The sequence below is a fragment of the Sorghum bicolor genome, chromosome 2 (assembly GCF_000003195.3).
Source record: "Sorghum bicolor cultivar BTx623 chromosome 2, Sorghum_bicolor_NCBIv3, whole genome shotgun sequence".
Classification (NCBI taxonomy): Eukaryota; Viridiplantae; Streptophyta; class Magnoliopsida; order Poales; family Poaceae; genus Sorghum; species Sorghum bicolor.
The window spans coordinates 15,948,738-15,965,225 of record NC_012871.2 but is presented as its reverse complement, the minus strand read 5'-3'; the positions used below and the strand labels follow the sequence as shown (position 1 = coordinate 15,965,225).

The 16,488-nt window shown below is 38.8% G+C and overlaps 1 protein-coding gene across 2 annotated transcripts in view; it reads right to left on the bottom strand.

Annotated features, from left to right (window-relative positions):
- LOC8059737 (serine carboxypeptidase-like 7) overlaps positions 412–16,488 on the bottom strand; it is a 64,957-nt gene continuing 48,880 nt past the window's right edge. The window contains exons 1-14 of one of the 2 annotated variants that reach the window (XM_002459736.2): positions 8,377–8,690; positions 8,075–8,226; positions 7,907–7,983; positions 3,050–3,172; positions 2,687–2,789; positions 2,530–2,567; positions 2,270–2,371; positions 2,103–2,186; positions 1,770–1,943; positions 1,556–1,627; positions 1,320–1,441; positions 1,104–1,217; positions 917–962; positions 412–818 (exon numbers count right to left, since the gene is read on the bottom strand). In XM_002459736.2, the coding sequence (XP_002459781.1) occupies positions 735–818; positions 917–962; positions 1,104–1,217; positions 1,320–1,441; positions 1,556–1,627; positions 1,770–1,943; positions 2,103–2,186; positions 2,270–2,371; positions 2,530–2,567; positions 2,687–2,789; positions 3,050–3,172; positions 7,907–7,983; positions 8,075–8,226; positions 8,377–8,537 (1,452 nt within the window). In that variant the 5' untranslated portion in view covers positions 8,538–8,690 and the 3' untranslated portion in view covers positions 412–734. Of the gene's footprint in view, positions 819–916; positions 963–1,103; positions 1,218–1,319; positions 1,442–1,555; positions 1,628–1,769; positions 1,944–2,102; positions 2,187–2,269; positions 2,372–2,529; positions 2,568–2,686; positions 2,790–3,049; positions 3,173–7,906; positions 7,984–8,074; positions 8,227–8,376; positions 8,691–16,488 lie in introns of those variants that run through there. The other variant, XM_021453807.1, reaches the window with a different exon arrangement.

The following is a 16,488-nucleotide window of genomic DNA, read 5'->3' as shown; positions in this document are numbered from 1 at the left end:
GAAGTGTGTTGTGGATGACTGTCTCGTTGAACGCCATCACTCGCCGGCGAGCGGCGGTGGTGACCGGATGGGTTGTTGCATGAAGGGACACCTTTTGGCGGCGTGGTCGGTCACCCCCAGTTGCCCAGAGAAGGCAATGCGGGGTCTCGCGGAGCGGACCATGAGGTTTGATTGAGGGCATCTTTCTATTGAAGACGGATATAGAGAAAAACAAGTTTAATTTATTTTTCGAACGTCCGAGACCTCCGACGCGGCCGAAGACCAAGCCAAAAGAATCCCGCCCGATGCCCCGACCAAAGGCACAAAATCATACTGGAAAGAAATACAAGTTTAATTTATAAATTGATCATACTGTTGTCTCACAACTGTTTCTTTATTACATGTAAAAATGACTGATTGGACTTTATAAAATTTTGAAATACAAAAAGATGTCTTAATTTGATTAATAACCTATTATGTCATTGAGATAATCAAATTTCACTATATAATGTGCTTTGTCCTTCAATTTAGTACTTCTTTTGGCAATGTTGTGAAATTTTCCATCATGATTTATCCCCGTATGATCATCTTATTATTACGTTGAAATTTTTTTTGGCTCCTGGGCAGCACACTGACACAGACCTAGTTTACACATATCACAGCAATCATCCATTTTATTCCGCCTATGAGCAGCAATCCACAGTAGTCCATGTCTCCATGATAGTGCAAGAATCCGGCAAATGCATGAGTTGATATTAGAGTGGATTGTTAAGTATCCAGCGGGTGAACATGGCAAAACACCTCTCCGGCTCATACTCCGGCGCCGTATGCCCACCACCCTGCAATTCCAATGCAAATCCATTCCAGTTGGTGACAAGATACCTGATTAACATAAAGATGACATCAACAAACCAAATGTGCATGCTCGAGAAAGTACTTTGATTGTCGCGAACGTCATGTTGTTGGAGTAACTTATCGTGAACCTGAACAAAGCAAGAACAGAGATGCATGAATAAAGAATCATCCGCGACGAACAGAGAGGAAAATTGAAGGTTTGCCAACAATCAGACAATAACTATCTAAGAGGCTGAAGAGGGCAGGAGGAAGACTGATTAAATACCCACCCGGCGGCTTGGCCACCGAGATGCCATGCCCTCCAGTCGTCGACGATGGGGAAGTTGAGCGACCTGACCCAGGCCTGGGTGCCCAGGTGTGGCACCAGCAGGTCATGGTCGCCGCTGCAACCAGCAAACCAACCCATAAAGCCATACATATGCCATTCAATTCAACATCCATGTCGTCAGGAGATCGACAGATTTATCAGAAAATTGCATGGATACCTGTATACCAGGGCGCGGTAGCCTCTGGACGTCAGGTTCCGGTGGTACTTGATGGAACTCTTGAGGTCTTTCGTGTAAGGCAGATCTCCATCGTGGCACCTCACCCACTCGTCCACTGTTCCCTGATCAGTAATCGGTTCTGGGTTACAATTGATTCTTCTCATTATTGCTGACAACAACGATGTTACTACTTACTAACACTGAACTGAAATGACGAAATCAACAATTGTACTCACCTTCTTGATCCCAAGAGCTTCTCGAGTGCGTTTATCGTTTGCCCAGAAATACGACAGGTAGTAGCGGTAAGTCTGCATATGTGTACGCGCAGAACACAGAGTGAATGGACGAAAGATATAAAGTTAGTTAGTTATATACAGATTAAGATTAGTCATTTTTAGTAGTATAGCATAGCACTGAGCAGAGGTGCTTTATCTGTGGATGTGGACTCACGAGGCAGCCAAATGGAGGACGAGCTGGCGGATGATTCAGCATCCCTCTTCCCATCTCCGCCCTCAAGATCCTTCTATTATCTGAGCCGTCCATTCTGCTCACAACATTTGGTGCAGGAGATGCGTAGACGCACCTGTCCAGTAAAATGTGGGCATGCTGAACTTCATCGATGAGCTGCATCAAGGCATTGTAACCATCAGTAAGTCAGGCACAAGCAACAACCATGTATAGCTTCTTCTTCTTCTTTTTTTGCGAAACCATGTATAGCCAAATTGAAGCTCACATACAACGTATTTGCAGGTACTAGCTACCACACATTTAGAAGAAGCTTACATTGTTGAAAGTATACAGAGCCTGAGCACACAGCGTATTTGCAGGATTAGTGTAGTCCTCTCCTTGGCAATGCCCCAATATCGTCTAAAGGCAAATAGTAGCAGAACATAGCGTTAGCGAAAGAATTGCAGATGGGAGTGGAAGAACTAAATGATCTTAGTTAGTACCTCATACAATTGAGCTGATATAATACCAACTCCATGAGCATAGGGCACTCTAGAAGTAGTATCAATACTTTCGCCTGTGGCTGCGTTACCAACCAGATAGCCCTAAGAGGATGTAGAACACGAAAGAACATGTATATCATCAGGCTAAGTCACCGACTAGAACAATTAATTGCATGGTATTTTCTTTGGCTATAGACTAACTAATATCCCCTATCAATATAACATCTTCTATTTTGGAGAAAATTGTATGATGGGCATACCTTCAGATTAGGAAAGGGCCTCCTTCCAGCCTCAATACCTGAAGAGGATCATCAGTGCACGAATCACCTCAAAGACCCACAACAATAGCCGTATATGATGGAGAATGGCAAACTGAACTGGTTGTTACTTTTCTATAGCAAACAGATCAATCAATACCTTCTGAAATCATCTGCCCAATGAATGGTACAATTTTCCCAGCATAGGAGTCTCCACCAATGTAGAAAGGATTCGCAAGGTACTCGGGATGATCATCGAACCACTGGGAACCAATGAAATATACATTAACAAACAGCATACATAAACATTAAAAGATTCCCAGCTAACTCCATACTAACGGGGTCTTTTAACCTCTTTAATCCTCTGTGATCCCTACCAAATTAACAAAGTCTAAGACTTGTTCAGCTAATGCACAACGCAAGGGAATTGGATATCCCCAATCCCCTTGGATTGGGTCCTCCTTCGATTCCCTTGAATTGGAAATTAACCGAACAAATGGGAAGCGATTTATTTAGCATGCACCTTGATTAAGAAGTCACGTAGCTGCTGTGTGGACGAGATGTCTCCGACATCGTATCCTTTAGGATCTCTGGAAAAGGAAAATCCAGCTCCAACTGGTGAATCGACAAAGAGGATATGTGACACCTGCATGCAGAGTGAGTGATTTAACAATCAACTGCTGCTACTCTCAGTTAGACTGAAACCTGAGCAAGTACCTAGCTAGCAACTGGAAGACATGTACTTGATTCACCACCAGCTATATACCCTGCTTAACCAGTTAAATACTTCTCAAGTTTTTGCTAACAGTTTTCATCAGTATCACCATTTGAAGAGTGCTTTCCATCTTTTATCACCGGACTAGTCAATATAAACACCTAGTCCATACCACTAACACAGACATGTAGTCATCATGTATCCGATGACCGATCCCATATTTTGATTTCACCGAGTAAGAATGCCACATGTATAGGATCAAATGATACAAATGTAATCGCAAAAAAAGATATAGAAATGTAGATAGTCAGATAAGACTTGATCCATATAATATTTGTTGTGAATATTTCTTTGATACTGAGTAGAAATAACAAGAAAACACGACAATTAGAATTAACTATTTAGTCTGACAATTTGTCTTTAAAATGAAGTCAAATATTTTGAACCACATTGAAATAATCTTTTCAAGAACTATTTGGATTAGAAATTGGCATGAATTTTAATAAAATCCTTTTAGTATTTTTAGTAAATCCAAAACTTTTAAATAAAAGTTCTGTTCATATGAAATTCTATATATTATTAAGATTTATTTTTATTTTCAAGTAATATCTTAGTTAATTAAAATTTTAAGTTTTATATATTTTAATTCATCAAAATATTTTTGAAGTAATTATAATTTTATATTATCCTTATTTTTATTTGTTGGAATAAAATAAGTTTAAATTTTAAAAAGAGTTCAAATCTAAAACTAATAATGATTTTAGAAAAAACAAGTAACTTTTGGTATTATAAAGATGTAACTCTATACTAAAATGGGCCAAAAACTAGTATGGGCCGCAATAAAATTGGGCTAAAAAACTGTTTGGATATCATATCTGACCAACTACATTTTATCCAATAAAAAATTGAGAAATTTAACAAATATGTGAAATAATTATAATATGCAGTAGTACATACAAACACTCTAAAAGCTCGTCTATAATTATAATTAAGCCCACTATTAGTACATGAATCATTTTCAGAGGTCGATGTTTTGTAAAGTCTCAGTCTTGTCAATTTAGGGGCCTAGAGCAAAGCGCGAAAGATAGGCAAATCATTCTTACCGAATAAGTTATACATCTTATCTTAAAAAAAATTCTAACATTTACTGGTGTAGAGTTCACAATAAAACTAGAAATTATTAATGAATGTATGTTTTCTTTTTTTTAAAAGAGGCAGAAGCTCTGCTGTCAATTAAGATGAAAGAAATTTACGAAAAATATTTCATACTAGATTAAATTCAACACTATAATAAAAATAAGTGCTAGTAAATTACCAAGTTGAGAACTAGAGAAAAATAATTATTTGCTGCCCTAGTACACCTAAATCCCTGATAAAAAAATCCTTGTATTCTAAAAAAAAGATTTGGGAAGCAAATTAAATCTTGATGTGAGACCCCTAGTACCGTGTCTCCCAGAGAACATAATGACAGAGAGTGGTCTGGGCAACACCGCTGCACTACGCAGTCTTTTGCTATGTTTTTTTAATCAACATTTTGTGATCTTATATTTCAGTCCCTAAATGATATCAAATGAAAAAAGTCAAGCTCTACAATTTTGATTATATGGTGTGACCATCAAGATAGTTTGAAAATTTTAAAAAATTAAATCTCACAAACTAAGAATTTTGAAACAAATATTAGAGACTTTAAATGTTTTTAAATAAAAAACTTATCAACTCCAAAGTTGTAGATTGTGTTGAGAAGTACAACTTTGATATAGATTATATCAATATCGAATGTCGTTTGAAATATCTAAACTTTAAATTTAGAAATGAGTAAAGTCCACCACCGATCTCTAAACTTGTATTGTCGTGTCATTCCGGTCCCTAAACTCGTAAATCGATCGTTTAGTACGTCCTCGGACTTGTTCGTCTATGCCATCTCGGTCCCTAAACTTGTCCAGTTGTGTCATCCCGATCTCTAAACTTAGAAATCACTCATTTAGGTCCTCAAATTTGTTCATTTGTATCATCCTAGTCCCTAAACTTGTTTTGAGTCTCATTTGGATCTAAAAATTCTATATCAAAAAATAATTTATAACTTTCTATATGAACTCGAATAAAGACAAACTTTATATCAAAGTTGTAGCCCTCAGTGCAATCTACAAATTTGTAGTTGAAAAGTTTTTTATTTGAAGTCATTTAGTATCACAAAATTTAAATTTAAAATTTTAAAATCTACAAACTTACAAAAATATTTTGGAATCCTAAATGATTTTAATTTTAAAACTTTTTAACTACAAAGTTGTAGATCGCATTGCTGGCTACAATTTTGATGCAAAGTTTATCTTCATCTGAATTCATATGAAAAAAGTTATGAGTTATTTTTTAATATAGTGTTTTTTTATTCATCCTGTTTTGACCCACATGAGACTTAGAAAACAAGTTCAGGGATCGAGATGATACAGCTGAACAAGTTTGAGGACTTATATGAGAGATTTCTAAGTTTAGGGACCATGATGATATAACTGAACAAGTTTAGGTATCTAAACGGTCGTTTTACAAGTTTAGGGACCAGAATGATACACCCGAACAAGTTTAGGGACCGGTGATGGACTTTATTCTTTAGAAATCTTATAACGTAAAATGAATATTTAGAAATCTGAATGACTTTAAATTAAAAAATTGTTGAGAACTACAATTTTTATGTAGACCGTGTCAACTGAAATTTCAAAGTCTGATAGCTTAAAACAATTTTTTGGTACTCTAAACAACTCCAAATAAAAAATTATCAACTACAAAGTTATATACCGCTTTGATCTCTACAATTCTAATATAAATTTTGTCTTCATTTGTATTCATATGAAAAAAGTCATAATTGTTTAGACAACTATTTTTAGAGGCGGAGCGTTAGAATGTCCGTTTGTGTTCATTGATTTCTAGAGGCAAAACTCCATCTTTGTTAATCGATTAAAAAAGACGTCCTACCGCTTCTCTTAATAGAGACAGACATCTTAGAATATCTGCCTCAAAAAATGATTAACAAAGATGGAGTTTTGCCTATAGCCCACCTAACTATTTATATAGGCGGCTCCACAAAATCACAAATGTCGGCCTATTAATTAGGACATGTCTTCTAAAATCCTTCCGTAATATTGAGTGAAGCTTCCCTACCACTATGCTGCAAAAGTCACATGTTATATTAACCATATAATGCTATCTATTCTCTATGAACTTAAAATATTTGAACTGAACATTTTCCCCTAACGATTTTAGTCAAGAAATTTCAACGACAAAGTTTTAGATTTCATCAAGCACTACAATTTTAAGATATGATGTGTCTCTATCCAAGGCTGGTGCTCGTATTTTCTATATGTATTTAGGATCAAATGTGTTATTCTTTCGATGGTACGCGATAAACCCTTAACAGTAAGATGTTTGAGATGATTTTGTAAACCTTAAGATATGCGTCTCAAATTTTCTAACGTATTTCATAGTATTATCTAGTAATGTTTTGTACTTCCTCCATCCTAAATTATAAATCATTCTAAGAATCTTAGAGAGTTAAAGTATCTCAAGTTTGACCAAAACTATAAAAAGAATTGTAAAGATTTATGTCATCAAATAGATATACTGCAAAAATATAATTAATAATAAATATTATTATCTTATTATATAATTTGGTAAAAATTAGGATGCTTTGACTCTCAAATTTTTTTGAAGTTACTTATAATTAGAATGGAGTACAATTCTATTATCTTGAGAATATTAATAAATATATATGACAAAAAATTGTAATACTATTCTCTTAACATAAATAAAAATCTTAAATTTATACTAGTAAAAAAATTGTTGACACATGTTAAGGGGGCCATTGCCCCTGCCAGCCCCCAGGCTCCGCCACTGTAACCTAGACACCTAGTCACTCAATCAATCATTTATTTAGGCCTTGTTTAGTTCACTCAAAAACTAAAAAGTTTTCAAGATTCCCTGTCATATCGAATCTTTCGGTACATGCATGAAGCATTAAATATAGACGAAAATAAAAACTAATTGCACAGTTTAACTGTAAATTGTGAGACGAATAATTTGATCCTAGTTAGTCCATGATTGGACAATATTTAACACAAACAAACGAAAGTACTACAATAGCGAAATCCAAAAAATTTTCAAATCTAAACAAGGCCTCGATATGAATGAAAAGCTAAGAGGTTGGACGGCGATGGACCACCAGAAATAGCTGAGTGGGTCTAGTAGTCGATAGAAAAAGCAAAAGGATAGGGTGACATATCGTTGCAACTAGGCCTTGTTTAGATCAAAATTTTTAGATTTTGACACTGTAGTATTTTTGTTTTTATTTGATAAATATTATCTAATCATAAAGTAACTAGTTTTAGAAAATCCGTCTTGTGATTTATAGATAAACTATATAATTAGTTTTGTTTGATTTATATTTAATGTATAAGATTCGATGTGACAGGAAATCTTGAAAAGTTTTTGGTTTTTTAGTGTAAACTAAACCAGGCCTTACTATGAGGTTCAGGATATGCATGTACGTCGACGTCACACGTGAAATAAATTAAGCTGTCGCTTAATGTGTGTCAAACAAAAGATGAGGAAAAAAAAATAGGGTTGCGTATCGTATATATCTTTCGGGAGAACTGTAGAAAGCCAAGAGAGATTTACCTTTGACCACGAGTTTTGGTTGTACCGCAGGCGCGGCAGCGTGCCGTTGTAGGGCTCCACGACGAATCTGATGGGACCTGCGAGAGAAAGAGAGAGGCCAGCATACTCAAAGTGCAAATCAAAATCGGTCACTGCAACTGCATGCATATGCATCATCCATATACATACCAATCTCGTAGGCGAGGCCGCTGAAGACGGAGCAGCGGTCGCCGCCGGTGAGCCAGAAGAGGAAAGGGGCGTCGCCGGACTCGGACTCGGACTCGGACCGGACGAAGTAGTAGAAGAGCTCGACGCCGGCGTCCTCGTCCACCTCCACGTACCTTTAAATTCAGTTTCCAGTTTCAGAGCAACCGCAATTAATTAATTAATTAAAATCCTATCAAATGTGCCGTGAGCTACCAGGACGATGAAGAAGAAGAAGAAGAACAACACTACTAGTAGAAGAAAGAACAAAGAAGGTAGGCACGCACCCTGTTTCGAGGTGGAAGGGGAGGTCGCCGTCGAAGCCAGGCAAGCTGGTGACCACGCGCCCGGCGGCGGAGGAGATGGAGGCGGCGAAGGCGGCGACCACCAGGAAGCAGAGGCATCCAAGCGGGTGCAGGAGGCGGCGTGGCCGTGCCGCCGTCGTCATCTGGTAGACGTACTTGCAGCTGAGTTACAGTTGCCGTCGCAGATGGGTGCAACGTACAACGATGGCTCGACTGGATGGACAAACTAGTAGCTATATTTGTAACGATGGCAACGACACCACAGCAGACAGAGCAACAAGAAAGAAAGAAAGAAAAAAATGGGTGTGTTCGTGTGGTTGGTGTGAGTGACAAAGACGGGAGGTGGACCGGCACCGCGCAACAGGGCGCCAGCCTTATTGTACTACTATACATTTTTTTAGGTAATAATAATAATAATAATAATAATAATAATAATAATAATAATAATAATAATAATAATAATAATAATAATAATAATAATAATAATAATAATAATAATAATCTCTCCTCCTTCTGTATTATATAGTAACAAATATGTTTGTTTGTTGTAACGAGAGAAAAAAAACTAACAGATATGCATAGAAAACAAGAATGAAAAATTCTACTCACTTGTTTCTAAATTATAAGATGGTTTGGCTTTTCTACGTACGTTAGAGCATCTTAGAAGTTTAGTATAGTTTATTTACTAAACTAATTAACTTAGCAAGTTAACAAGAAAAAATAGCTAGATTTTATCATTCTCCTACAGTTTTTTTTTAAAAATAACTTTTTAAAAACTAAAGTAGGGCCAACATTTAATTAATTTTGGATTTAATGTGGTGTTCAAAATAGCTGAGGTTGGATCTACTCGCGCGGCACCGCACCGACGCGTGCACCGATCGGATGCCAACCAGTTTGGATGGGCCAGCTGCCGTAGGACAGCCCGGGCGGCAAGGGTCTCTCAGGCAGCTCCATGCCGGCCTGGACGGCCAGGCGGTGAGCACACATGCATGCATCAGGCCATGCACACGTGAAATGCAGAGACCAATAAACACCGGCGGAGGGCAGGCACTGAAGGGCGGCAGCGATACAGCTCTCAAGTGCAGTGCAGATGTATCATGGAAACCGATTGGATGGGGAGTTGTTCAGTTCGCAAAAACTGTTGAAAGATGACACTGTAGCACTTTCGTTTTTATTTGACAAACATTGTCCGATTATGGAGTAACTAGACTTAAAAGATTCGTCTCGCGATTTATAGATGAACTGTGCAATTAGTTTGTGTTTTCATGTATATTTAATGCACCATGCATGTGTCGCAAGATTCGATATGACGGGGAATCTTGAAAATTTTTGGAAACTAAACAAGGCCCAACTTCTTCTCAACGACGCAAACTTACGAGAGTTAGACGTACGGATGCTTCATCTCTCTAGCTAGGAGGATTCCCCGCGCGTTGCTGCGGGTATGAAGGGGGAATATAAATATGACCTCACTGTAGTCTATTAAGTCATCTATATATAGTTTTAGTAGTCAGTTTTAAAAGAGGAAGAGAGGAGATCAAGTGATAGAATAATTGCTAGCAGTACGCATGCATGGTCATGTGTAGGTAGCTATATCCACTACCGAAACCATTTGTGAGTGGGCACTTAATTGCATGCAGCAGCAGAAGAAGTGGATGATGATGTGGCGCAAAGAGGTGCAAGAAAATTAGCTTAGTGGGGTTTATCTTTATAGGATATATAGATTAAGATCATGTTTGGTAAGGTTTTCATATATGGGTTTTAAGCCTCTTCATTTGAGTTTATCTACTGAATCTACTCATTGTCATTCAATAGTATTTTTCTCTCATATAATAAATCAGCAAATAGTATTTTTCTCTCATATAATAAATCAGCAAATAATATTTTTCAGACAAGTGAACAGACTTTAGTCTTTATCTTTAATTCGCCGGTATAGCGGAACCGTATATATGAGGGGTGGTTTGGGAGAGCATGTAAAAATCCAGCAATGGGAAATCGAGATGCATCAATGCCCGCCGTTCCAATCCAATAAAATAAAATTTTCTTTTGTCTTCAAATGTCGTGCGAAAGAATTCAAAGGAAATGGTTAAATTATTATTGGCTAGATTGAATCTTTTATAATTTTTTATGGGCATCGCCTTGATACGTTGCCACCCATAAAGTTGAAATGGACATTTGATGTTAAAATATTAGACAAATTCAGCAGCAATTTAATCTAGAAAATTAAAATGATAATTATATTGGTGACATCAAAAATGTGCTTGTGTGTTATATACATGAACGTCATGTAGACAAGACTAACCAACGAAAATCTAACACAAGACCTTGTTGGAAAGATGAGTATAGCATTGTACCCAGCGGCACCAGAGCCGGTTGCGCTAGTTGACATAGCACCTATCGGAGTAGTCGTCCCGCTCGATGCCGTGCAGGAGTGTTGCAGTGCAGATCAACCCGATGGCGTGCGTCGCCACCAGGAAGAAGAGGATGATGCGAGTAGTCGTGCCGGCAACAACACTCCCCAAAAACGTGATTGCCGCCCTTCACCCGTGCAGATGAAACCGAAGATGGCAAGCGTTCCGGAGGCTTACTCTTCCAGAACTTGTGCGCGCAAGTACCAAAACGGGGAAAGCTTTTGGGACAACAGAACTTTGGTTGTGTGTGCAAGCGGCTATCTCTCTCAAAGAATAGATGACCATGGTATATTTATATCATAGCCAGGGAAGATGAGCGGACGCAGGAAATCAAGAGACAATGCATGAGACGTCATGAAATAAACATTCAAGAGGAGAAACTCCCATCATTATGAACGGATAAACGCTCACAAGAGAAACTCATGCCATCGTAAATGAATAAATCCAGTAACTCATGTCATTAGAATTGGAAACTCCTGAAACTCCATTTTTCATCAGGTGTTAAAGAGAAGAAACTCCTGCTTTTACTCTTCTTAAGTGGCAAAATAAACATCACATATAATATGGTGTTAAACCATCACACGCACATTATTTATACAACCCTTAGAATTATTTGATATATTAAACATTTCATGGGTAAACCCACAATATATCTAACAATCCCCACCAAATTCTAGGGACACGTATTAAATAATATTAAGTCCACAGTTCTTTGATATACCAGAGTTTCGGTGGAGACTGTTAAGTTGAACATCCACCTAGAATAAGGGTTACACACATTCACAACTGAACAATGGACTATGCCTTGAATTGATAGTTTTGTGCGAAATGTGTTTGACCAAAACTCTTAACTGGTACTAGGCTGTAAGAAGCATCCCCTCTGTTTGAAGTATATAAGTCATACTTCCTAGCTTTTCATGAGCATCTAGAGATTACCCATATCTCATAGACTGTGACTAGCAGCCCTCATATAGGTGTGTTCTTTCTAGAATATTCTGTACACTACTACACAATGAGGCATTGGTCGATGGCCAAAATGGCCAAAAATCTCGGCCTTTTTGCGGCCCGAGGTTAAAGACCCCTTTAGCACCGGCCAGCGCCACGAGCCGAGGCAAAGCCTTTAGCACCGGTTTGGCACGCAAACCGGTGCTAAAGGGTCACTCTTTAGCACCGATTTTTGCCCTGAACCGGTGCTAAAGGTCCGGTTTATAGGCCGGATCCCTCCTCCTCTCTGCCCATTTGAAACCGAGAGCACCATTCACCATTGTTGTTCTTGGAGCTTCTTCTTCCTTGTTCTTCATTTTGTTCTTCATCTCCGACGCCCATCGTTGATCTTGTTCGACTCCGTCATCGTTTCTTCGTGTTTGGAGGTGACTAACTTTTGTCTTTCTTGTCTTTTTCATGTTGTTTTTGGCTTGTGATGTTCCCATTATTTTTAGCTCAAATCCACTTTGTTATTTTGAATCATTCACATAAATTAGTATCCATATATATATATATATATCATATTTTATGGTTGACCTAGTATTAATGTATTTTGCAAGAATGAATTATAGTATCTTTTTATGATCTTAGAAAGTAGGATAGTTCAAATTAATTGGTTTGTTAATATCACTTGATTTATTTTTATTACTACATAATGTCCATTGTATAATTTAGAAGATTTGTTGAAGTAACTAGACAAATAAAGGATATTATTAGGTTCTTCTTTAATCATACATGTTTACTAGTAAATGTGAAATTTATAATTGTTTAAAAATTGAGTATGGATAGTAGATGGCAACCGTGACCGGGTCTTCGGTCTCTCAACGGGTTCAAAAGCGATACCGGCCGGAACTCCCTCTCATTACTTGTGGCAAGTGTGGGCAGAAGATTGTGATGGAGTACAAAGTGTCGAAAGAGGGAGTAAACAAGGGTCGTATATTCTACAAGTGTCCGGATCGTAATGTGAGTTATTTCCAGACATTTGCTTATATATGTGCATATTTTTTTAAATGATATTAATTAAACTTTTGATTCTCTCTTTTAATTTCAGTGGGACGGTACCGGCGGATGTACAGGTTGGTACTGGGAGGAAGAATACATTGAACACATTAAGAAATCTTTTGCACAGGTGGTTGAGGCTGAAGGTGGTGAGGCAGTGAGCCGACTAAAGGAGTTCAATGATGTTGATCAAGCGAATGATCTATCTATTATAGTTTGGATCGGACGCGAACTAATTATGTTGTTTAAGTGCATTTTAGTTTTGGTTTTTTTAGTGCTGGTTGCGATTGTATTTGTTGTAGCCAAGCTTTCCTAAATTAATCAACTATGTATCTTAGACATGTTGTGCGATAAGATGAGAAACTATATGTGTGCATGGTTTTCATAATACATATGTTATATTTAATGCAGATGATAACACGTAATTGGATGTATAATGCCGATCGGCGCTCCAAAGAGTTCATTAATGGCGTGCACTATTTCTTAAGTGTGGCCGAGACAAATAAGAGGGACGGTTTCATGTGCCGTGTGCAAGAATTTAATGGACTATTCTAACTCAAGAACTCTTCATTCACACTTATTAAAGTCTAGTTTCGTACCAAACTATATTTGTTGGACCAAACATGGAGAAAGCGGGATTATAATGGATGAAGGTGAAGAAGAAAAAGAAGAATTGGACCATGCCAATATTATTGCTCAGTACGGTGGCTTCAATGATGTTGCAATGGGGGGAGATAATGAAGAAGAGGTAACGGTAGAAGATGATCGGGGCGATGATACTTTTGGTGATGCCATCCGTGATGCACAAAGAGAATGTGAAAGTGATAAAGAGAAAGCCAAGTTCGAGCGCATGCTAGAGGACCATAGGAAATCGCTATATCCCACCGCTGAAGAGGGGCAAAAAAGCTGGGTGCCACACTGAAATTGCTGCAATGGAAGACAAAGAATGGTACATCTGACAAGGCATTTGGGCAGTTATTGAAGATCATAAAAAAGATGCTTCTGAAAGGCAACGAATTGCCCACCACTACGTATGAAGCAAAACAGGTTGTCTACCCTTTGGGATTAGAAATCTAGAAGATACACGCATGTCCTAATGACTGCATCCTCTACCGTGGGGAGGAATACGAGAATTTGGATGCATGTCCAGTATGTAAGGCATCACGATATAAGATTAGACGAGATGATACTGGCGATGTTGAGGGTGAAGAACGTCATAGGAAGAAAATTCCTGCCAAGGTTATGTGGTATGCTCCTATAATACCACGATTAAAACGTCTGTTCTGAAATAAGGACAATGCAAAGATGTTGCGGTGGCATAAAGAAGACCGTAAGATAGACAATATGCTGAGACACCCTACCGATGGATCCCAGTGGAGAGCGATAGACAGAGAATTCCCAGATTTTGCAGATGATGCTAGAAACTTGCGGTTCGCCTTAAGTACAGATGGTATGAATCCTTTCGGTGAGCAGAGCAGTAGTCACAGCACTTGGCCAGTTGCTCTATGTATCTACAACCTTCCTCCATGGCTATGCATGAAGCGGAAGTTTATTATGATGCCGGTGTTTATCCAAGGACCGAAGCAACCTGGCAATGACATAGATGTCTACCTAAGGCCATTAGTTGAGGAACTTCAACTTTTATGGAGCAAACCAAGAGTTCGCGTGTGGGATGAGTACAAACAAGAGCACTTTGACCTGCGAGCATTGCTGTTTGTAACAATCAATGATTGGTCAGCTCTAAGTTATCTTTCAGCCCAGTCAAACAAGGGATATAATGCATGCACACATTGTTATGAAAACCTTGACTGTGTATTTTTGAAAAAATGTCGAAAGGTCGTGTACCTTGGCCACCATTGGTTTCTTCCTGTGAACCACCCAGTACGAAAGAAAGGCAAACATTTTAAAGGCAAGGCAGACCACCGGACCAAACCACTCAATCGAACCGGGGATGATGTATTCGAAATGGTCAAGGATATAAAAGTGGTATTTGGAAAGGGACAAGGCAGCGAACCTATTCCCAAGGATGCTAAGGGACACGTTCCCATGTGGAAGAAGAAATCCATATTTTGGGAGCTACCTTACTGGAATGTCCTAGAGGTTCGCAACGCGATCGACGTGATGCATCTGACAAAGAATCTTTGTGTCAACTTGCTCGGATTCATGGGTGTCTACGGGAAGTCTAAGGATTCACTTGAAGCACGACAAGACTTGCAGCGCATGAAAGAACGAGACAACCTGCATCCAGAAAAGATAGATGATGGACGTCATTACTTAAGCCCTGCTAGCTACACTCTGAGCAAAGAAGAGAAGGAAAGCATGTTTGAATGTCTTAGCAGCATCAAGGTCCCATCTGGATTCTCCTCCAATATCAAGGGAATAATTAATGTGCCAGAGAAGAAATTCCTGAACTTGAAGTCCCACGACTGTCACGTTCTAATGACGTAATTGCTGCCGGTGGTTTTAAGAGGAATTTTACCTCCACACGTACGTCTAGCCACCGTAAAGCTATGTGCATTCCTCAATGCAATTTCTCAGAAGGCAATCAATCCAGAGAAACTAGCTACTCTGCGAAATGATGTCGTTCAATGTCTCATCAGCTTTGAGTTGGTGTTCCCTCCATCCTTCTTCGATATCATGACACACCTCCTAGTTCATCTGATCAAAGAGATTCGTATTTTCGGTCCTGTGTTCCTACACAACATATTCCCCTCCGAGAGATTCATGGGTGTCCTAAAGAAATATGTCCATAGTCGTTCCCGGCCAGAAGGAAGCATTGCCAAGGGCTACGGAATAGAGGAGGTCATAGAGTTCTGTGTTGACTTTATTCCAGACCTTGACCCAATTGGCATTCCTGAATCTCGACACGAGGGTAGACTCAGCGGAAAGGGAACACTTGGGAAGAAAACATATATTGGTACGGGAGACGATTACTTCAATAAAGCACACTACACAGTTCTCCAGAACTCCTCATTGGTGGAACCATATGTTGAGGTACACAAAGATTTCCTACGGTCCCAGTGGCCCGGGAAGAATGAAGCTTGGATAATGCATCAGCACATGGAAACTTTTGGCGATTGGTTGCGCAAAAAATGTCAAGGTGATGAAAACATTGATGAGCAGCTTTATTTGTTGGCCAGACAACCATCATGACATGTCCTCACGTACAAAGGGTACGAGATAAATGGTAACACATTTTACACAGTTGGCCAAGATAAAAGGAGCACCAACCAAAATAGTGGTGTACGCGTGGATGCCACGGATCTAAATGGGAACAGACAAACATATTATGGACGCATAGAAGACATATGGGAACTAGTCTATGCAGCTAATTTTAAAGTTCCTTTGTTCCGGTGCCAATGGGTGAAGATGACCGTAGGTGGGGTAACAGTCGACAAGGAGTATGGGATGACAACCGTGGACCTTAACAATAGTGGGTTCAAAGACGAACCATTCATCCTTGCTGCAGACGTGAGTCAGGTGTTCTATGTCAATGATATGTCGACGAAACCAAAGAGAGGAAAAAATGATGACCACTCAATCATCAATGAGCCAAAGGGCCACATTGTCCTTTCTGGGAAAAGAAACATTGTCGGAATTGAGGACAAGTCAGACATGTCAGACGATTATGAAAGGGATGATCGAATTCCGCCCTTCATAGTCAACAAAGACCCAAGCATTCTGTTAAACAATGAGGATACTC